The 23,439-nt window shown below is 40.0% G+C and overlaps 1 protein-coding gene across 9 annotated transcripts in view; it reads left to right on the plus strand.

Moving 5' to 3' along the window:
- The window catches only part of TLE4 (TLE family member 4, transcriptional corepressor), a 141,722-nt gene that overhangs the window by 54,224 nt on the left and 64,059 nt on the right, over positions 1 to 23,439 (plus strand). For 5 of the 9 annotated variants that reach the window (XM_028090373.2, XM_028090377.2, XM_028090375.2 and 2 more), the window contains 2 exons: positions 17,490 to 17,694; positions 19,167 to 19,183. In XM_028090373.2, coding sequence (XP_027946174.1) covers positions 17,490 to 17,694; positions 19,167 to 19,183 — 222 coding nt within the window. The remainder of the gene's footprint in view (positions 1 to 17,489; positions 17,695 to 19,166; positions 19,184 to 23,439) is intronic. The other 4 variants (XM_028090374.2, XM_028090376.2, XM_088018915.1 and 1 more) reach the window with 1 other exon arrangement.

Raw genomic sequence — 23,439 nt, forward strand, 5'->3', positions numbered from 1 at the left:
ATACTCTGTTAATTTCTGTTATAAAGCTTTCCTAGAAGAAATTTCTAGAAGCTAGTCCATTTTTCCCTCCCTTCCTCCCTCCCTCTCTCTCTCTTTCTTTCCTTGTTGTCAACCTGAAGTGCTATTCTTTTTCTTTCTGTTGAGGAAGGAGCCCTTCTCTCCCTCCTTTCCGCTAATACTAATGCGTGTATTTCCATAGCTCAGGTAGAGCTCATCACAAAGTGTGACAAGAGTTGCAGAATGTGTCTGGATGGGTGCATCTGACTTAGTAAAAGGCCTGTGGGCTTTGCGCTTCCATTACTAAGGAGAAGGTAGAGTGTCCCAGATCTGTGATCTGCACTTCATTCACACCAGAGCACAGCAGGCTGAGCCTTTGTAGGGGTCCAGGGGTCTGGGAGTAAGAGTTAACACAGAAAAGCAGGTTTCACTCAGGGCAGCTTGCAAGCTTACACTTTGTTATCCCTTTTGATTGGTTAGTGGTTTGTTTTGTTTTTCTTTTTTGCATCCCTTTTTCTGATTCTCTTACTGATGTCTTGCCCTTAGTGTCCCTATTAGCACAGCGGCTCCCATGTAGCCAGACCTCTTGCCTTGTGTCTTCCAAAGCTGGGAGGGCAGGAAGAGGCAGACTCACCCCAAACAGCAACTCCAGGGTTTAAGGACTTAGGCTCAAAGGACTGTTGGTGTGTGTCCTCCTCAAAGTTTCCTAGGAAATCAGTTTGGGAATCTTTTACCTAAAAATGCATTTGTGATCATAAGTGTTTTCCTGAGGTCCTTTGTGAAAAGGTTAGAACCTTTTATCGAATGGTTAAAAATAATGATTACATCTACTTCATTCATTAAGCAAATATTTGAATACCTTCACCAAGTCATATCAAAGGGGCACATTTTATGTTCTCTTTGAATGATATTTTTAAACATTTTCTAATGTGTATATTACCTGCAGCCAAAGCCCTCTCTACTTTTGGAAGAATTAGGAAACTCAGGATTTTACTTCATTGGCCGCAAGCTATAGCTAGGCACTTGTACTCAGGTGCTTTAATCGTGCTTTGTTTTTGGACATGAGTTCTGTGCATAAAACATTTTTTTTATGAAATGATCATTCTGAAATGATCCTCAAATTACATTTAAATCATCTCTAAGGTTTTGGTAGTTGTACACTTTCTGGTTTTGCATTTTACTACACATAATCAACTTTTAATTTACACATTTTAATTTCAGTAAAACTTTAGTTTCCAAGGACAAAAGAATAAAGAGAGACAGTAGAAAACATAATAAAAATGAGGCATACATTTATGAATTTATATTTTTTATATTTGGAATTAGGAATCTAGCAATACACATCCATTATTGATATTCTATATATTTCAAAAATATTTATCGAAGTATAGTTTATATAAAGTGAAGTTGACCCTTTCTAGCATAATAGTCCTACGAGTTTTGGCAGCCGAAAACAGTCATGTAAACTACCACCACTATGGAGATACAGGATATTTCTCTCTTGTCCTGCCTCTCCAAATTCCCTTGTCCTTTGTAGTCAGTTCTTTTCCCTACCCCAGCCCCTGGCACCTGCCCATGAAGTTTTTTCTACCAAAGTGAGCCTTTTTGAGAATGTCCTATAAATGGAATTATACACTGTATAGCCTTTTGAGTTTTCATCTTCATTTAGAGTAATGCATTTGAGATTTGTCTGTGCCTGCCTGTATCCCTAATTCCTTCCTTTGTATGGCTGAACGATATTCTGTTGTAGGGTAGACTAGTATGTTTACTCTTTGAAGGACAGTTTGGTTAGCCATAGCTTTTTGTGATTGTGAACAAAGTCCCAGTAAATTTTAACATACAGATTTGTGTAAGATTTTGTAAGTGAATATAAGATTTCCTTTCTTCTGGGTAATTACCTGGAAGTGGGATAGCTGAGTTACCTGCTTAGTGTATTTTGGAAGTAACTGACCTACTGTTTTCCAAAGTGACCATATAGTTTTGCACTCTCGCTAATAGGCTCTGTGAGACGTTTGCTCCACATCTTCAGCAGTGCGCGATATTGTAGGCTTTTCAAGCCGTCAGCCATTTCTTTCTTTTTTTTTTTTTTTAGAGAGATTTTATTTATTTGACAGAGAGAGACACAGCGAGAGAGGGAACACAAGCAGGGGGAGTGGGAGAGGGAGAAGCAGATCTCCCGCGGAGCAGGGAGCCCGATGCGGGGCTCGATTGCAGGACCCTGGGACCATGACCTAAGCCGAAGGCAGATGCTTAACGGAAGTCGTCAGCCATTTCTGATAGGTGGACGGTGGTACTCATGCATTTCTGCATTTCTGTAACAGCTAATGATGTGTTAAGTGCCTGTGTACTTACTTGCTGTCCCTCTGTCTTCTTTGGGAAGTTTCTGCTCATTATCTTTGCCTCCCTTTTTCCTAGAGTCAGTTATTTTTTTATTATGAAGTTCTGAGAGTTTAAAGCAAAACAATACTCTGGATGTAAGTCCTTTGTATATTTTGCAAATATTTTCTCCCAATCTGTAATTGTCCTTTAATCTGTTTTAATAGTATCTTTCGAAGAGCAGAAATTTTTAATGCCGAGAAGTTGGATTTATGAATTTTTTTTCTTCATGAGTCTTAACTTTTAGTGTTGTTTCTTGATAATCTTTGTCTCACCCAAGACCACAAAGATGTTCTCCTAGCTTTTCTTCTAGAAGTTATATGTTTAGGCCTGTGATCTAGTTTGAGTTAACTTTGTTTATGGGATGAGATAGAGGTCCAGTTTCTTTCTTTCTCTCTCTTTCTTCAGACGGACCTTGGATTCGATGGTTCCAGCACATTTGTTAAAATAACTCTTTTCTCCATTGAATTGCCTTTGTACCATTGTTGAAGATCTAATGACTATATGTATGTGGGTCCTCTTCTGGACTCTCTTCTGCTCCATTAAACTGGGTGTCTGTTCTTTTGCCAATGACACACTGTCTCAATATCTGTAGCTTTCATTATCAGTATTCCCCGTTCCATGCTGTGCTTATTTTTTGCTGTTCTTGCTTGCCTTCTTTCCAGTACCCCTCAGAACTTGGGTCTTCATTGTCCATATCCTAGAGCCTGGCTGATGGAAGAAGGGAGGAAAGAATCCAAGCTCAATAAAAAACTTTTCTGTCCTATCAAAAATGGTATCCATTCTGCCTCCAGACTTCTGTCAAGGGGGCCTGCACTTGGTATCTTCCCTCCTCTGGTCTCCAGCCTCCTCCTTATAGGGCTTCTTGTTTATGCATTTGTCTCTCTCTGCTTTATCCTACCTGCAGCAGCCAGACTGATCTTCTGGAATACAACTTGGATCCTATTGCTCCGCTACTTAAAACCAGTCTCTGAGGGCTGCCAGTTTTGCTTAGAATGAAGTCTATATATCTTACTGTGGCCTACAGATTTCTTCGTGAGCTGACTCTTTGCCCACCTCTCTGATGTCACATACCACTCATTCTCTTCATTTGACTGTATTTCACCCACATTCCCACATTGGCCTCTTTCCTCTGTCCCTGGGTCACCCCAGGCTGCTTCTTGACTGAGGGTTTGTGCATCAGCACTTTTGAAGGCCTGCCCTCCATGGTCTTCCTAGTGCTCCTTAAAGTCCCAGCTCATGTATCTCCCAAGAAAGGACTTCCCTGATCAGCAGGCTTTAGTAGCTCTTTTACCCAGTTCATTCTCTGCCCTATTAGCCTGTTCTGTTTTTCTCATAGCATTTACCCTTTATTTGTTCATGAATGCATCACACTCCCTTCACTAGCAAGTGAAATCTTGTTCACTTTTCCTGCCGTGATGCCTAGAACAATGTGTAGCTTATCGGGTTCAAAAAATATTTGTATAGTAAGTACTCAGTAACTATTTGTTCAATAAACATGCAGTAATTTATTATGTTTAATAGATACCTGTTTAATAAATATTTGTTAAATGAACAAATAGTCTATTTTGAGCTATTTTTGCATCTTCCCCACCTTCCCCCCACGCACACAATTTTGAAAGGAAGTCTGGACTGGTAGAAAATCCACAATCCTGAGTGTCACTTATAGTATGATCTTAGGAATTTCATCTAATATTTTTCTCACCTGTACGCTGCATGGCTGGAGCAGATAACCACTAAAGTATTCTCACTCTTCTAACATTGTATGCACTGTATGGTTTCTAAGCCTCTTTATTTTGGTAACTATGGGTTTTTTTATTTTAAAACTAGAGAGCCTTTTGTGTCACAGTTATTTCTCTTGATTTACATCCCTAGGCTTAGATTCTTTTCCCTAAACAGGTAAGTAAAAGTAGTAAATGTTTAGGATTTGTTTTGTGTCAGTACTGTGTTTAATCTTCACATCAACCCCATGTGGAAGGTAGTATTACTCTCCCAACTTTACAAAAAGTGAAACCAAAGCTCTGAAGGGGTAAGTAGTTTTCTAAAGGCCACACAGGGAGGAAGTGGCAGAACGGGGTTCACACTTAGACCAACTTCAGAGTTCACACATTTAACCATTCTGTTACACTTGTCCCTTATTTGTTCCCTCGACTCTGTGTTCTTCTTTCTTTTATACTAGGATCAATAGTCTCTTTATCCCAAGATCCACTGTAGCATTGTCCAGTGTTTAGTGCCCAGAGCTCAGTGAGGGAAAGGAAATTGGGTGTGCCTGATGCACATACTAATTGGTTAGCCTAAGTTGTCTGAAGCATATTAGTTGCACAGATCATCTGGCTACTCCTGACTCATACTGTGTTTCTCCCTGTCTGTTGTAACTTACTCTCATATGTAAGAATCACAAGTTGTTATAAACACCACTTTTAAACCTGGGTCCTTGGATCTTCTTGGATTTCATGCTTGGGTATTAGGCTATCCATTAGCTCCCTGAAATGTTGACAAAATTATGGGTGGGGGAAAGAGATATGTACATTTTCTAGAGAAGAAATTTTGGACTTAGTTTCACAAAAGGTCCCATGACACAAAAACGTTTGAGCCTGTGTTTTATGGCAGTAGAACTGTGCCGGGTCCTGATAGGAAATAGTAAAATTCCTGGTGGGATGCATGCAGCTAGAAAGCAGTCGTCTGTAGCATTAAAAGAGGAGACATTGCTAGACAATTGTTCAGAAACCTGGAGATCAGGGCTTTATACTGATTTTGTTTCTAAATACTGCCCAGGGGATGGGGGAGTTCCTTGAACTGGTGATGGTTTAAAAAACAAAAAACAAACGAACAAACAAAAAACCCAAAGCTACACTTTGTTGATATCATCATAGGTACTATGGAACATAAGTTACCCATATTAAACATTTAAGCTTTAAATGATTGTTCATGATAATGGCTGCTTGGGATATTGTTTATATTAAGAGGAATTAACTGGAGCCAGCAGCTGCCTTCATATAGTTGTATATAAAAAAAATACAGACAAGTAAATATTCCTTCAGAAACTTTATTAGTTTCCTGTTTATACCAGCACCCTTTAAAGTTCTGAGACACAATGACAATTAAAAACTGGTCCCTGCCTCTTCGGTGCTCATGATTTTATGGGAGGGGTAGATCCAAAGATGGATAAATCATGTTAATATTAAATCATGAACCAAGCACTGGAGTAGTAGTTACCCAGTGAAAGCAGATGTGTGAGGGTAAGCGAATTACAGGCAGCAGTGGCTGAGGAAGGGAGTGCTGGTGGGGGAGGACCCTAGAGGGCCAGTGGCCAGTCAGAGGGCACATAAAGAAGAGTCCGTGGGGATTGCCAGTATATTTGGGGGAGTCCTATTTGAAATTTATTTCCCGGTCTTATGATAAATTGTACCTTTTTCCTGCTTTCATTTCTCCCATCTGGAGAAAGTCTTGTCTAGTCTGCTTGTGAGTAACAGCTGCTTTGTGGGATGCAGTAATACTGCACACTGAAATAGTCATGTTGACCTCATAAGTGAGAGTTAATTCTAACCCCTACACATAAACCTTTTAAGGAAAACTCAGAATGGTACGTTCTTGAACCCTTTTTAAGGCAGTTCCACAGGCATTCTGTCCCTTGTGATTTTCATACATTGTTTTCCCTTGGTAGATTTATAAAAAGGGGGAGAGTTTATCTTCTTTGACCAACAGGGCCAGTGCCACTGTAGCTCTGAAGCAGAGTGGCAGTCATGTATTATTTCCCCCTGGGTATTTCTGGGTTGACCATAAGCAATTTGTAGATACTTCTCTGCACAAACGAATATCTGGGAGAAGGAACTGTTGCAAGAATTTTAAGCTGCTGCCTACTTGGATTAAAAGCTCAGAGGTGGTTTGCGGTCTCTTTCAGCTGATAGCCTCAGACTGGACTGTGAGCAAAGATAGATGTCAGGGCAGGTTTTGTTGGTTGATTTTTGCAGGCTGAGCTTATACCTCCTGCTGTGGAAGCTAAACCATCCAGGTGCTCTGTTCAGCCTTCCTCACAGCCAGGCTGTGGGCCAGTAACCCTATCCAAGTCCATGAGCTATAAGGAGATATCTTTTTCTCCTTAACAGTAAGACCCAGAAAAAGAAAATGGCTCTCTTTCTGCATTTGAACATGGTGGTGTGAGGATGAGTTAATGCTTGGAGCTGTGGCAGCCATCTTGGTGTGGAAATGGGATATGAAAGGCCATGAGAGCCAGAGAGATGTTGACACAAAACCTTGATATGGCCAGGTCATCCGACTAACCCTGGACTTGTTAAGTGGGAAATAAAAAAATCTCTGTTACTCAGGACACTTTGATTTGGGTATTCTATAACTTGTTGAGAAACTATCTTAACTGATATTTTGTAATACCATGGTGACTCCATATATACATCAAAATTGGAAACAACCTAGACTTGAACCAAACGATTGAGGATCACTTAAATGAACTCATATATCTATACAATGGCATATACTATGCAGCCATTACAAATGATGCAGTCAAAGTATTACTTAGGGATATGGGAAAAAGTTTGATACGCACTAAAGAAGAAGAACTTTAAACTACAAGATAGCATGATGTTATTTGTGTCTTAAAATGCTTATATATGCATTGAAAAAAATACTAGATGGACTTGATCATTACATGAGTTTTTTTTGGCTGGTAGGATTTTGCGTGACTTTTAATTTCTTTTTATTCTTCTTCGTTACACACATGGCTCTTCTGATCTAAGGAAGTTATAACTTCTGTGAACTAAAACTGCTCTATAAAAATAAGGTACTTAGGAAAATTACATAGCAAAATTGTATTTATAGGCCCATTCCTCCTCACTTCTGCCCCATCTGAGTAAACAGTGCAATCATCTACCCAGTTACTGGTGACCTGGTGTTACCAAAGTATCCTGGATTCCTTCAGTTAGTCTTATGCCCTTCTCCTTCCATAACCATATCTTTTCTTTTTTTTTTTTTCATAACCATATCTTTTCATGCAGCCTCAATTTATTTTCACTCCTTCTACTCTTTGCAGCTTGTACTGCCACAACCCTAATCCAAGTCATCATTAGTTTTTGGTTTGAGCTCCTGTATTACCTCCCAGCTGGTCTCTCTCCTTTCATCATGGCCACTCTCCCAGTCTCACATGTATTTTAAACATTTTAAAATTATGTAATACTCTAGCTTGCAATACTGATTCGTCTTTATTTAAACCAGTGGAATAAATACTCAAAAATAGATCCATTCATATACATCAGAGGGGCATGCGGATCAGTGAGGGGAAAGATGGCCACTTGTAAGTACTACTGAGGGGACAGTTGGTTATTCTTGTGGAAGAAAGGAAATTGTGTGCACCTATCTCATCATCTGCAGGAGTCAATCCAAAAAGCATATGAAAGACAGAACTTTAAAACTTTCAGAAAAAACAAAACAGGAAGAATCTTTATCTTGGAGTAGAGAAGTATTTCTTAATGGGTCACAGAAAGCTCAAACCATAAGAAGAAAGATTGATAATATTACCTAGTTAAAATTTAAAAACACCTGTTCACTAAAAGGTATCCTAAAGAAAATGGAAAGACAGGCCCCAGAAACTGAGAGAAGATACTGGTAACACATATAGCCAGCAAATGATTATAATCCAGCTTATATCCATTAAGGACAAACTAAAAGTTCAATTTGGAAGATAAAACAAACCAGAAAAACTCACCATGGCCTAAAGATCTCCTTATTCTTCAAAGTCTAAATTCCTTTCTGTCCATGATCTGATTCCCATATTTCTGTTCTACCATACTTCTTCCTTGCTCCCTGGGCTCCCACCAGACGTCGTTTTGCTTCCTTGGTCACTTCAGGGCCTTTTCCAGTTCTGGGCCTTTGCACATGTTTCTCTCTTAACTGATTCCTTTCTCCCAGCACTCTGCAAGGTGCTCTCACTCTTACTTTTTACATCTTAGTTCAAAAATCACCTCCCCAGAGGGGCAGTCTCTTCTGATTCTTATGAAGGATCGCTTACCTCCTAGGGTTAGACCTCCCTAGTTAAGAAAGGTCCCCATAGGGCGGCACTGGACTGGATGGTGGGGGCTTGTGCTTCATTCTTGATGCTGATAAAATCTACTGACTCACATGTGTGGCTCTTGGCCTATAAGATTCTAAAGCCCATCCCTGCGGGTTGGGAGGATTCCCACTCCACCAGCTATTCTCTCACATCAGCTGGGTGTCCTGTAATTCAACTAAATTCTGATACTATCTCTCTGGAGATAGCATCCTGCCTCAGCAAGGATGCTGAGGCAAGACATCTTCCCACCACCACCATTATCCCCTCCTCTTCAGTCCAGGTTGTCACCTGTGCTTCCGACAGTTCCTTCTTGGGTTCTATTAATTTGCTACAGCAGCTCACAGAACTCAGAGAAACATCTTTCTTACTAGATTGGCCATATCTTATGAAAAAGATATAACTCAGGAACCAGATGATAGAGTATGTTGCATTAGACAAAATATGGGGAAAGGGTATGAAGTCTCCTGCCCTCCTAGTACACATTCTCTCCAGCTCTCCCCATGTGTTGATCAGCTGGGAAGCTTTCCCAACCCTGTCAAACTTTTGAGTTTTTATGGAGGCTTTGGCATGGTGGATTAAATCATTGGCCACTGGCGATGGGACTCAGTTTCTAGCCCACTCCTCTCCCCTGAGGTCAGAGAGTGGGGCTGAAGTTCTAACCCTCTAATCACGCAGTTCGTTCTCCTAGCAACCAGCCCCCAAAGTCACCTCATTAACATAGCAAAAGACACCTTTGCTGCTCTCATTGCTTAGGAAATCTCAAGGTTCTCTGTGCTAGAAATAGTGGACAAAGACTAAATGTATAATTACTGTAAGTCACAATATCACAACCTGGTTCAGTGTTTTTCCAATGGTAAGTCAGACTCATGAGTGTGCAGTGAAATCAATTCAGTGAGCCATAGTCAACATTTTTTATTAAAAAGTAGAAGAGAATAGAAAATATTACGGGGAGCTACACATACTATTTGGTATTGTTAAAATTTTGTTTTATTGACATGTGTATTCTATGCAGATACCTGCATGTCCACACTCATACACATGAGTTTTGGTCAAAATGTTGGAAAGCAGCTCATCTCAGTGTCATCTGAAATTCATTCTACTTTTGAAGGTCAGTTGCAGGATTACTGAAGAATCTAAAGTAGATAGCCTTTTTAAATGCAGCTTGACTTTTTTAAAGTACTCTGATATAACTAAAGAAAATTTCCTGAGGAAGATCTCCTAGCTCAGTGACTTTAAAGACTAAAACACAAAATAGAAACATTGGTTTCAGTAAGATATAGATAAAAAAATCTCTAAAAAAATTTTTTTAAGCTTAAAGAAGTTTCCAGGAAATGGTATTTCTGTTATTAATTTGCTTAGAACTACCTTTCCTAGTAAACTTTGGACCAATTCAGAAAAAATTCTAACAGGATCTCCAATGGGAAAGTTAACATAATAGTCAGATTTGGGGGATTTTTCCCCTCCATTTCTTGCCATTATCACTTTGTGAGTTAAACTGCAAGTTCTTTTTATTATTGCTTCTCACCATATATTCACTTACTGGCTTTTGCAGATGTATTTGTTAAAAGCAAGACCTCCCAGGGCACCTGGGTGGCTCAGTCCATTAAGCTTCTGCTTTTGACTCAGGTGGACTCAGGCTGCCACTCAGAGGGGAGTCTAGTCTGCTTCTCCCTCTGCCTCTGCCCCTCCTCTGACTTGTGTGTTCTCTCCCTCTGAAATAAATAAAATCTTAAAAAAAAAAAAGACCTCCCAATCCTTTTTCTTTTTTTAAAGATTTTATTTATTTCGTTGAGCGAGAGAGAGCACAAGCGGGGAGGAGAGCAAGAAACAGGCTCTCGCTGAGCAGGGAGCCCGAGGACGCGGGGCTGGATCCCAGAACTCTGGGATCACGACCTGAGCCGAATTCAGCCGCCCAACCGATTGAGCCACCCAGGTGCCCCAAGACCTCCCAATCTTCTGTCCAGAAGGGCACATCTATTTTTCCCATCCCAACAACTATAGAAAAGTGGAAAGAATAGTAAAATCAAGAGTGTGTACTCAGCACCTAGACTCAACCAGTTAACATTTTGTCTTTTGCATGTGTGCTGAACTGTTTGAAAGGAAGAGGCCATCATGATGATGGGTTCACCTCGTGATACATCAGCATGCATCTTCTATGAACGAGGGTATTTTCCTAAATCAGGATGGTAACGGTTAACACATCCGTAAATCCAGGGTATTGTTTGTATTACCAATTCTCCAGTACACAAAATGTCTGTGGAAGCACTTTATCTTCCTAGCAGCTTCCCCTCGGCTTCTGTGACTCATACTCACAAATGTCTTTGTTCCTCGGTCTCTACAAGTCTTCTCTAAGGTAGAACAGTCCCCAAACCATTTACTTTATGACTTGGGCATTTTAGAATATTCTAGACCAGTCTTGTGGCAGGTCTCACAACCTTGATTTGTTGATTGTTTCCTCATGTTTAGATTCAGGTGAAGTATTACAGTTGTATCACCTTATTGGTGAAGCTTGGTAATCTGTGGGGTGATGCTTTGACAGTGAATCACTTGACCCCCAACAACTTCTTACCCATTGGTTTTTAGCCTTGGTTGATGCTGTTAATACCTTTGGAGTGGTGAGGTGGTAAATTTTAAATTCTTTTCCCTTTTAAATTAATATTCTGTAAAGAAGAATTCCCCCCACGTCCCCACCCCCGTGTGTGTGTGTGTGTGTGTGTGTGTGTGTGTGTGTGTGTGTGTGTGGATGGACGGACTTTTGGATACCTTTGTCCAGTGATAGCAGTCACCATTTACTGTTTATTATTTGCCAAGCCCTGTGCTAAGGGTTTTATGTGAACAATCTCATAGAATTCCCCTAACACCCTCAGGGGAGAGATTTTAAAACTGTTCCCAGTTTTTACATGAAGAAACTGAGGCCCAGAAATGTTAAGTGACTGGCTCTTGCTTACATAGATGGTAATGACTCCAGCTTGGTGGCTCTGATGGCATCACTGATTACCATTCAGCATCTCTTTTCTCAAACTCAGCCCAGCCCCGACAGATAGCATCCTTACCAAAGGATATCTTCACAGTTCAAAGGGTGTAGATACCAGCCCAGTCCTGGGCCCTTCCGTGGGCTTGCTACTCCATTTCAGAGTCTGTTGCTGCCTCTTTCCCAGCTTTTCTCAGTCAAGGTCATTGGGTCCCCCATTACCTCTCTCAGCATGGTGAGGCTCAGTTGGTTAAGCGTCTGCCTTTGGCTCAGGTCGTGCTCTCAGGGGTCCTGGGATGGAGCCCTGTGTAGGACCCCCTGCTCAGCTCAGCAGGGAGTCTGCTCCCCCCCCGTTTTGCCCCCCCAACTCAGGCTCTCTCTCTCTCAAATAAATAAATAAATAAATAAATAAATAAAATCTTTTGAAAAAATAATTCCTCTTTTTGTAGAAAGATAACATTTCAAAAAACATTTCCTGTGAACCTAATTTACTCATGGGTCTTTTCCTACCCTTTGTTCCAAACTTGAAACTGCAGGGAAGTAATTCTTTGTTATAGAAACTCCAGTAAAAAGCTATTAACAGAATTGAGGCTATGTCTACCACCTCATTGCTGTATATTTTCAGAAGTAATTACTGGCTATTTTTCAAAATTAAATTAATTATCTTAATGGAATGCTTACTTGTCTAAGTTTAAAGTTCACTCCGCTTTAATGTTTATTCTCTTGAATGGCCCATCAGGGGGACCAGGAAAAATAAAAGGATTTTTATTTTGTATTGTGGTTTGAGATAAGAGAGTGTTTTGGGTTTTGTTTTTTTTTTTCTCCCCCCCCCCCCCTTTTAAATAAGTAACTGAAATATAGTAACAGCCTGGGGAGCTCAGTGAGAATTTTTCCAAGATATGGATCTTTCTCAGTAGGTTTTTCTCAGTTATGGTTACATAGAGTGTATTTTATTTTAATGTTTAATTGGTACTACAGTCTGTGCCCTTCTTTTTGATTTTTGGCTTTTTTTTCTTATAAAGTCATCATTTTTTAACTTGCTTGTTTATAATTAGATGGTGATTTGTCTTAAATTATTTTAGTTAACAAGTCAGTGTTGAACCATGTACTCTTGAATATATATTTCCTTTCCTTCCGTCTTTAAAAAGCAAGAGGTTTTACGTTTCTTAGCATGACTGTAGTAGCATAAAGTAGTAAACCTCGCAGGTTAATTGCTCTGTAATTAACACGGATGGGGCAGAGGCCAGAGGCCGAGGACGCCATGGGGCAACCTCAGCAAGCTTGCCTTGTGTTGTAGGGCAGTCCGTTAAGTTATGCTACTCTCAGCTTCTGGAATAATAGCCAGTGAAACTGAGTTCTCTCCCTTTGAGTTTTCCTCTCTCGATGAGAAGACTTGACAGAGAGTCTTTTTTGTGTTGAATTCTTAAATGTTACTTGAAATTTGATAGATTGAAGCCATTTTATATTTTAATCGAGGAAAGGGTGGGGTTCAGTTGATTTGTTGGTGACTCACTGCTTTTATTTAAAGAAGATGGCGTCTTATATGTTTGTTTTATTGACTGATCAGGAGTCATTATCAGTGTGCATCTGGCATTCTATTTCTAGGATAGTTTCTAAGTGTGAACTTTCAAAGAAGCTTAAAAATGACCACCTAATACAGAAAGTAGTCTGTTTGATTGATGTAAGCATTTTAAAACATACTAAATTATTTTTCTATATCTGTTTTACATTTTTGTCATATATCTTTTGGTGACTTACTTAATTGCATTCTTATTTTATAATTTTGTATTTTAAATACTTGATAAAGATTACTCCTTTCTACCAGGTGCCCTACTGAGTATGCTTTTTTGGTTTGATATTTTGTATGTATAGTAGTTGACCTGTGAAATGGGTTCATTTCTTCTCATTCCTTTTTTCTCTCCTAAGTTCAAGGCATATTCTATTCACCAACGCGACTATAATTTGGATGTTGCCATTCTTAAGATCTATGAAAGGGCTTTATAATTTTGGTATAATAACATGTGAAACATTAAAACTTCTCAATGCATTGTGGCATCCTAGGAGAGAAAAATGGCATTAGTGGAAAAACTAGAGAAATCTGAATAAAGTCTGTAGTTTGGTCAATAGTAATGCACTATGTTAATATTTTAGTTTTGATAATTTCTGTGGTTATGTAAGATATTAACTTTAATGGAAGCCAGGTAAGGGGTATATAGGAACTCTCTTCATATTTAGTGGAAATTTATCAAAAGCTTTAAATGTATGACTAAATACATATGACTAAATAGTGGTGAGTTAGGTGCCAGGGTTGCAGAGGCTAGAGGCTGGTCTCTTCTCTCCAAAACCTCACAGTCTTGCTGGCAAGGCAGAGGTCTTCTTAGCCATAAAAAGTTGAATAACAGTACCTTTTCAAGGCAGCCTATGCCAGTGAATGATACAGGGAATCCTGTGCAATAGTAGATGCATGGGATGTTTGAGAGGCCTTTGCAGAACGGTTGGAACATGAGGTGAGCTAGGATGGATGACCTAACAGCTTAGTTAGGTAAGGGTGAGGTTGTTTCAAGAGATGCCAGTGGTGACGCAGGATGGGAATTCATTGGGATTCAAGGGAGCTAATGGAGGCTTGCTCAAATCAAAGCATGATAAGGGTCTGATGGGTATGGTGGTGGTAGAAACACAAGGAATTGAGAATTGATCCGATTTGGTGATTAAGGGTGTAGGAGCACAGAAGAAAAACAAATCAATGGCTGCTGGTTAACTTGAACCAGCAGAAGTTACCTAGGGCATCTGTGTTAAACATTTTTGTTTTAACGTAATGCTGGGCTGCCAAGTAGAGTTGGCTGGCAAGAAGTTAGACCAGGGCTACCAGAGCATGGGAGAGGAGCAAAAAGTTAAGGACTGTTCCTCTTTAGTGAGCAGGAGAAGAAAAAACCAAGAAGGAAAGCTAATGGCAGAGCATTCAGATGGATAAAGAGAGGACTTGGGGATCATTGTGGTATTCCTGAAGCAGGTAGAGGAAAGTTTCAACAAGGAGGATATACTATCTATGGCTGCATGTATGTCAGAGAGAAAATTGTAAAATCTTGAGCTAATTGCTGTCTGGGTGGTCATCAGTTTCATGAGAAGGATGGGTCTGGAATCCAGATTATAGGGGGCTAAAGAGGAAGAGGCTGTGTGTGTGTGTGTGTGTGTGTGTGTCTTCCTGAGTGTGTGTGTGTGTGTATGTGTGTGTCCTGAGAAGTGGAGAGGGTGTGTGTGTGTGTGTGTGTGTGTAGAAAGAGGGTGTGTGTGTGTGTGTGTGTGTGTGTGTGTGTGTGTGTGTCTTCCTGAGAAGTGGAGAGAGCAAATTTACACTAGTTTTTAGAGAAGTTTGGCTCTGCAAAGTGAAGGATATGTGTGTGTGTGTGTGTGTGTGTGTGTGTGTGTGTGTGTGTATTAGGCCAGTAGCTGAAGAGGGCAAAAGAAGGTTATTTTAATTAAATTTAACAAACATTTATCAAGTGGCAATTATGTGCAGGGCACTGTGTTGGGGCAGTGGAGGACACAAAAAGTGATTAAAATACAGTGTTTTTTTCCCTCCTGAAAAAGTGCTACTCCAAGTTCTTTTGGCGTTCACTAGGCAATTCATCTTAAACAAAACCCTAGGGCTGCTGGTATCCAGCTAGCTAGCAGAAGGACAGAATCAGTGACAGAACAACTGAAGGTGGGGGAGAGCCCTGGAGAATCAACAGCACTGAAAGGAAGAGGGATGGACAGCTGACACAGCCTGTGTAGGCAGGGAAGGGTCTTGGCCTCAGAAAGGAAAAGGGCCCCTCCTTCCTCAAAGATGGACAGATGGGGAGAAGAGGAGAAGCTAGTGTCAGAGATACTTTGAGGTGGGATAGTGAGGCTCTCGGGAAGTCTCTACCATGAATGGCATGTGTGCAACAGACTCGGGGTATCTTTTCTGCCTTTGAAATGTTCCTGGTTGGGTAGAAAAATAAGGGTGATAGTGCTTATTTTTTGTCCTGAGAGAGAAAAATAGAAGTGAAACACCTGGATCATTGAAGGTACTGTTTTTGGCTGAGTCTTTTATTTTTTAATGTCTAATGAAATCGATGTACATATTTTAGAATTGCCCAGGTATTCTGAGTCTCAGCACCTGCAGGTAGCTAGGGTTTGTGTCAGATATAGACTCACAGAGCTTAGAGTCTAGGAAGGGTGATAAGAGAGACACATTTGCCAGCTCTTAATAAATGCCTGCCAATTGAACTCTGCTCTGAGGTACAAAGTGGCTGCGGGCCCAACCCATACACATGAAGTATTAGGAGATTTAGAGGAGAAAGGGAATTGGAGCAGTTTCTGGTGATTGCAGTTGAATCAGGTTTTGAAATAAATTTGCCATATATTTACCTAAAGGCCTTGTTTTCTTCATAGACGTTATTTTCTGCTCGTTTAGAAAATATGATCATGTGCTCATACTTTTGGTCACAACTGAGTTACAGTACATAAAGAACTATGATTTTGGCTCCTCAAAAGGAGAAATACACAGTGTTGAACTACCCAGTTAGCTAGTGCTTTGCCGGACTGTAGGGTGGGCGTTGATTGGTGGAATATCTGGATCACTGCTCCGATTTTTCGATTTTATATATGTGAACTTTCTTTAAAAGTGTTAGTACTTTAAAAAAAAAGTGTCAGTACTTTATTGGCTATATTTTAAGTGCATGTAGCCAGAAGATGGTTGCAGGTCAATTGGAGAAAAGAGCTAATTAGTGCTATAATTTGACTTTTATAGTCAGACACAGGAAGAAGGTGGGTAGAGGGGAAGAGGAAGGAAATAAAAGTGATTTGGGGGAGGAGAAAAAATTCACTTCTTTCTTTGAAGTCTTTTCTTTAAATATAAAAAAAGGCATTTCAAGATCCTTTTTATCGGTGAAGGGGAGCAGCATCCACAGTCCTACTTGGGAAGATTCTAGAAGACTGTTGGGCTATCATAGGATAGATCTGACAAGTGATTCACTTGGAGGCATTAATTAAAATGTAATCACTACAAAAGCTAGTCTGCAAATTCCTCAGCACTTGTTCTCCTGGAACACCATTAGGCAGGGTCTCCAGTGGAAGGGGGTGCCTGTGGAGGGACGTACTTAACTTCGAGTCCTTCCGTCACCTCCCCCTCCTCCTCTGCACCCGGTGGTGGCAGCAAAGCCTGCCCAGAGCAGTTCCTGTAGCTGAGCATGATGCGGCCTCTGCTGAGGTCAGGCACCTCCCATTCCAGCCTCTCGAGGGCTTTCTCCATGTGTTGCCAGTGTGCTGGGGAAAATGACTTTAAACTCTCGTCAGCACAGTTACTGGTGCATGCATCACAGTCCCACTCAGATAAACCTGTCACAACACAGAGGCGGCCGCTGGAGAAGAGTACGAGGGCCGGCCACTAGCTTTCCATTCGAGCATCACTAAACGTGCACAGAGTGCCCAATTATTTCAGCATTATTGAGCAAGCCTACAGGAGGACCCCAGCCTTGCTACATTAGATTTTCTTTAGTAATTTGCTCAAGTACCGCTGAGGACACTTAAAGGGCTTAAAACGGTGGCTGCAACCAGTTTCCTTTTCTGGGTTGTTAATTCAGGTTTTCTCTTTCAAATTAACTCTCACTGCATGCTGTGCAGCGGTTCTGGGAGAACTGTTTAACACTAATTTTCTCAATTTTCAGCTTTTTTTGTTCAACATAACTGCTTTAACAGTTAGTCACGTATATGTTTTGATTAGAAATGTACGATAGCAAGGCCGTATGTTTGGGAGAACAAAATACAGACATTTCGTTGAAGAAATCTGAGTTTCAGCTATTCAAAGGTACTTAGCTAATTTCACTATTTAAAAATTAAGTTCCTTACAGTATGGTGCAAAATCCCCAAATCTAAGGAAAAAAGAGCATTTCTCCACTCTACATCTCCCCTTCCTTCCCTTTCTGAAAAATCTGTACATGAAGGATAAATCTTTCCTTCGTGGGTGCTGGGTTTTCCAGGATCTCTTTGCACCTCTTTTCTTTTGCAAGGGGGGCACGGGTATAGGGAACAAGTTCAATATCTTTGTCTCATTCCTCACAGCAGCAACAACTCCAGGCCCAGCATTTATCACATGGACATGGTCTGCCGGTGCCTTTGACCCCACACCCTTCAGGGCTTCAGCCCCCTGCCATTCCACCCATTGGGAGCAGCGCCGGGCTTCTGGCCCTGTCTAGTGCCCTGGGAGGCCAGTCCCACCTGCCAATTAAAGATGAGAAGAAGCACCATGACAATGATCACCAAAGAGGTGAGTGATTCTCTCGAGATGTCGTCAATCTGCTGTTACCTGCCTGCCATCGAGGGTGGGTTCCAGATACCGTTGTTTATTCTGTCTCTGGATTTAATTTTCCCTGTGACTACACAAAGGATTTCTGCTGGAAGGTAAATGAATGACTGGAAGCAATCTTTTTCCAAAGGATCCCCTAGTGGTTGGCAACAGTGAATGCAGTCCCCAAAGGCAAGGGGTCCTGTTTCCTGGTTATTGCCTTTGATCCTGTGCTGCGTCTGATGTTCCCCAAGTCTAAATCAGTAATGAAATCCCACAGTTCTCTGTGTTTGAAATTGTGAGTGACATTAATAGCTAATTTTGACCTATTCTGTTTTGGGGAAGGACTTACTCATAAAGACTCACTTGATAATTTGACGGTCAATTATTATTTATAAATCAGATCAGCCTGTATGGTGCAGTAAAAATCTCTCAGGTAAGAAAACAATTTTAGTAGTCTTAGTAATTGAGAAAGTGCAGCCCAGATTAATGAAATCTCTTGGTTTAACTACCTCTCTCACACAGGCTGTCTAGAAGCATGAAATTAGGGACACCTGGGTGGCTCAGTGGGTTAAGCATCTGCCTTTGGCTCAGGTCATGATCCCAGAGTCCTGGGATCCAGTCCCACATCGGGCTCCTTGCTCAGCAGGGAGCCTGCTTTTCTATCTGCCTGCTGCTCCCCCTGCTTGTGTGCGCTGTCTCTCTCTGACAAATAAGTAAATAAAATCTTAAAAAAAAGAAATAGAAGCATGAAATTAACTCATTTCTTCCTATAAAAACAACACAATTGTTCATGCAAATAATTGATTTAAAGGACAGTTGTGCTCCTTCTAGATTGGGTTCCTCCCTCCATTAAAGTATATGAATGGTTCAGAGATATTTTGATGTGACTGTATGTTTGTATGGTGCTTACTAATAATTTTTATTAGTAATTGGCAGAAAAGCAAATGAAGAAGTGTCTCCCAGCATTCCTTTGTGGGAATTTAGTTAGCACATGGGTGGTTCATTAGTTAAAAGGTGTGGTTATAATTAAAACCTCATATCTACTCCTGTTTCAGTGTCATTACTGTGAATTATAATCTTGGGTAAATGATTTTTATCACAGACATAAATTTCCCATCTCCGATGTTGGAAACACTGTAATATTTCTTAATGCTATGAAGCAGAGCTGAAACATGACTAAGAACACTTTTTTTTTAAGTGGACAAGTCAAAAAGGAGTATAAATAATCTGAATATCCAGCTTCGGTTTCTGAAATTGTGTCAGAGGTAGATTGGCACTTTGTGGATCTGGTCGAACAGTATTAATAATTAACTTTACTGCAAAGATGACATCTGTGCCATTTATTATTTAGCAGAGATCAAGTTTGATAAATGTATGATTTTATGTAAACTAACTGGTACTTTTCTTTTTCCTTCTTCCCACCGCCTATGTTGCTGCTGTTTGGCCTATAGACAGAGACTCCATCAAGGTAGGACTCAAATTCACAGATGAAGGAATGGCTTAGAAGGTCTCTAAATGATTTGAATCAATCTAGTGGTGGGTTCTTTGAGATTTACAGAATGATTTGCTGGGCTTTACCAGTTAGTGGGTAACTATTTTTGACTACTTTCAGTTGTGTGGTTGAGATTTTTGAAGATATTGGTCTCATTTTTCTATCACAATTGGATTTGTAGTCCAGGATGGAACTATGGAAGATCTGGCTCACATTGCTTATTTTATTATGTCTTGCCATGTGAGGAAGAATAACTACTTTTTTTTTTTCAGTTAGGCTTTGGCTATAAGAAAAATAATAAAAAGTAAATAAATTGATTTATAAGAAATATATATTAGTCTCATTTTAGAAGACATTTCCATCCTACAAAACTCTCTAACAAAATGTATAAAAGCATTCTCTGCCAGAAAGATATTTATTTAACATCTTGTTTTCCAGTATAGCAAGTTATTCTCCTTAGGTTTTGCATCTCTCTTATCTGCCTCTGTATCTTTTTGCAGACAAGTTGTAGGGAAAGAGGAAAGTATTTAGGGCCTAATGATTTGGATGTGATTGTGTAACACCAGAATGGGATGTGCTAAGGATGCCTGAATTTAGAGAGTAAGCAAACAAGAAAAACAGGCTACCATGGCAGGAAATGAGGAAAATATGAAAATTGCTTGATCACTTTTGAGCCACACAATGTAAATATGCCACCATGTTATGCATAATTGCCTGTATATATGTGTTGTATTTTGTAAGGATTAAAAGGACAAGGCAGTTCTCAAGCATTGGCCAATACACAGATGCTGTCAAGTCTTTTCCTTGTATTTTGCAGCAGTTGTTTTGGAGCATAGGCAGTGTTACATCTCTTGTAGTTTTTAATGAAATTATGTGTATGAAGACTAAAATCTTCCCCTGAAACTACCTGTGCTGTCACTTTGAACGCCTCTTTCCTCCTTGTCTTTTTTTCCCAAAACCCTTACATGATGGAAAATAAAAATTAAGTGTATCTATTTTACCCTTCAAGAGTCTCTCTAATTTGAAAGGGCATCTGTACACCCATAGAAATGTCAACATTTACAATTGGAACTGCACACACTGAATTATTTAATTATGCTTTTACAGTTGTGTATTTTGTTGTGTAATATGCATATCAGGACCTAGATTAAAAAAAGCAATTTTGATCTGAGTGTTCCACACATGTGTACTTAGGAAGTGGTAAGTAAATGCATTGACCAGGATTAGCTGATAGCAGTCCTTGGAAAGCCTGTCTCGTTATTCTGGGGCCAATAATATAAACATTCCCTGCCTTCTTATGATAAATACATACCTTTAGGCAGGCCAGTGAACTAAACAAAAGCCTCCTCTCCTGCCCCACTCTGAGAAAGAAGACTGTGAAAATATTTATACTCCAGTGCACACTTTTGTGTCAATTACATTTTATATTCCCTTATGCCAGAGAAGGGTGTATTTTGAAATCATCTATAATCATTCAGGATGAGTCTGGGAGTGAGTGTCTATATAGCTAGAAGCCAGGGGGAAAACAAAGAGGAAATAGAGGTGGATGATTTGGCCTTGATTTATTATGGAATGGTAGCTGTAAATAGATGTTTCTGTTGGGTACGGTTCTCCAGATTTGAAGTTGTGTCAGGTTTGGGGCTGTGCTATGGCTTTGCAAGGTGAAAGAAGTTTGCTAATTTTCGTAAATGTGTTCTGTGATGCTCCAGAGAGGCAGTTAGTTGCTTGTTCCATTGATCGTCCTCACCCTCCCTTAAGTGGCTCCTGGTTAAGAGGGGCTTTTTATGATTGTCTGCTGTGTGACTTGAGATGGTTTTTATCAGCCGGAGTGTGCCAGTTGCCTGCAGCTGGAGTCAGGCTTGTATGAAATAATTTATTCATGCAGGATAATGCTCCTTAACATTTAACAGGTAATGAACGTGACATAAATTTCCTTCTTGCTTTTAATTTTTCCCTTTCCTCTTCTAATGTGCAAACAGGCAGCTCTGGTACTCTAAATAATAAGTAATTTTTGGCCATCTGTCAAAAGGAAATTTCAATACAAATTTAAATTAATGGTGCCTGAAATTTTTTATAGCTCCTCTAAAAGCCTCTAATGTGCAGAAAATTCTGAATCTGCTGGTAGTAATTAGTGTTGCATGTAATGAGGATGTGGGCAATGTTATACAGCCCCAGTGTAACATTTTGATATGGTAGCAAAATTTTGATTTATACAAGGTTGTGGATGGATTTAATTGTGAGAGACACTTTAAAATGTTTTCTTGACGTTACAGATTATTAAACAGGGCAGATTTCAGAATAGCTCATAAAATATAATTTAAACTTACTGTAAAGATTCAGGTAATTAAGGTGCTTTACCTTTTTAGGTGTCAAGTAAAATGAGAGAAATTCAATTGTTAAAGTGTTGGGCCTTTTTCTTCCTTTCCTTTCTCTTCTTGGACGTTCTGTGGCCACTAAACCACATGCTATTGGCTTTATTGATCTTGTTTTCTATAGCTCCAGGAGCCAAGTTCATTCCTAAGCCTTTTATTTACAGACCTGTATCTGAAGTTTTTCAACAAGGGTAGAGAATGTAAATATGGACCTAAAGGAGAAAGCACTGTGGGAGCCCAAGAATCAGGTTTATTTGATGATAAGAAGTCAGAACGGTGTGTATTCTAGGGCTGTTGAGGTACGGGTTCAGGGCACCTGCTTGTCATTTGGCTATCTAGTAACTCCATGTGTCCATGTGTCCAAAATGAAGCCCCAGAAACATGGAACATGATCCACTCTTGACCTTAGTGGTAGGTTGGCAGGCCCACATTTAGCTGTCTCAAGAGCCCCCCCCCCCCCAAATAAGGCTCCTACCTCTCTCTCCTGACTGGGGGCTTTCTCACCATCTTCTGGGATGCTTAGTACCATTTCTCTCATCCCTTGAAACAACATAAGTGAAACCAAGGAAGCATTCTCTGGGGTGGTGGAGCCTTCCAGGGCTCATGCCTCCTGAGGGTAAAGGGGTAAAAGTTGGTTGGCTCCAAAGTGGTGACAGAGCAGACATTTCCACATGCTGCCAGGAGCTGCCCAGTTGCTAGTGGTACCAGTTCATGAAGAGAAGTCATTACATTCCTCATATCACTATACATTCTCAACTGAGTGGCTGATGTGAGGATGATGATTCAGAGCTATGGAGGCCAACTTAACCCAAAATTTGCTAGGAATTTGAAGTTGAGAAGTTAGTCTTATTACCCCCAAATGTCTGCACATCTCTAATACCTTCTCGCAAATCATGGATCCCCAAATCGAGACCAGTTTCAATAGAAATAGCAAAATTCACTGTCACCAACTACTGATAAGCTCCACGGCCCTTCCCAGATTGATACTATTGTGCAAACTTTATTACTTCACTAGTCCTTTTAATGTATATTATGTATCTTGTTTTTTATCCCAAATGCAATAGAAGGATTTGCAATTTTTTTTTGTAAGAGTGTAAGTACATTTTTTCCTATAGAGTGGTGGTGCTTTTATTATTTCACTGGATCCTCTTCCCCAAAATGCTATGTGCATCATCAGAGTATGATCATTTTTAGCAACTTGTACACTGCCAGGTTAATCTCCAGAAACAGTGTACCACGTTAAAATGCCCTGTTTGTGTTCTCACACAATCCACTAGTATTGAACTTTATAACTTTTGTAATTTTTGCTAGTTTAAGTACAGCTAGTGCATTTTATTTTTCTAAACTTACATTTAGTTATTTTTCAAGCTAACTGCTTTTCTATGAGTGTACATACTGTGTCCCTGCCCCCTCCATGTGAATTCTTTGTTTTTGTTTAAGGGTTTTCATAATGATCTGTTCATTAGTCGCATCTAAGGCAATGCCTGTTCATTCTGCCTCAGCTGTATTTTGGTGTTTATTCTATGCGGATGACTAAAACATCATACGTTGCTTTTCTTCTCATCTCCAATTATTTTCTCTTGGCAATAAAGGTTTATCAATAGAGAATTAGGCTAAGGCTGTTTTTATGTAAAAATTGAAGTATGTGATTCAGGCCAAGAAAGCACTTTTACCTCATTAGTTGGGTGTTACAGGTGAAAGTGGGTTTTTAGCCTGAATTAACAGAATGATTACTTCTGTTTGCCACTTCACTTTGTACATCAAGACTTAATGGTTAAGGTTCTGTTCCAGGATCTTGTGTGACCTGTGTGATTTGGTGTTTTTGTTTGTTTGTTTGTTTGTTTTCTTCCCTGTCTCAAA

The sequence above is a fragment of the Eumetopias jubatus genome, unplaced genomic scaffold, assembly GCF_037043125.1.
Source record: "Eumetopias jubatus isolate StellerSeaLion01/CBP00866 unplaced genomic scaffold, mEumJub1_p1.0 scaffold_15, whole genome shotgun sequence".
Lineage (NCBI taxonomy): Eukaryota > Metazoa > Chordata > Mammalia > Carnivora > Otariidae > Eumetopias > Eumetopias jubatus.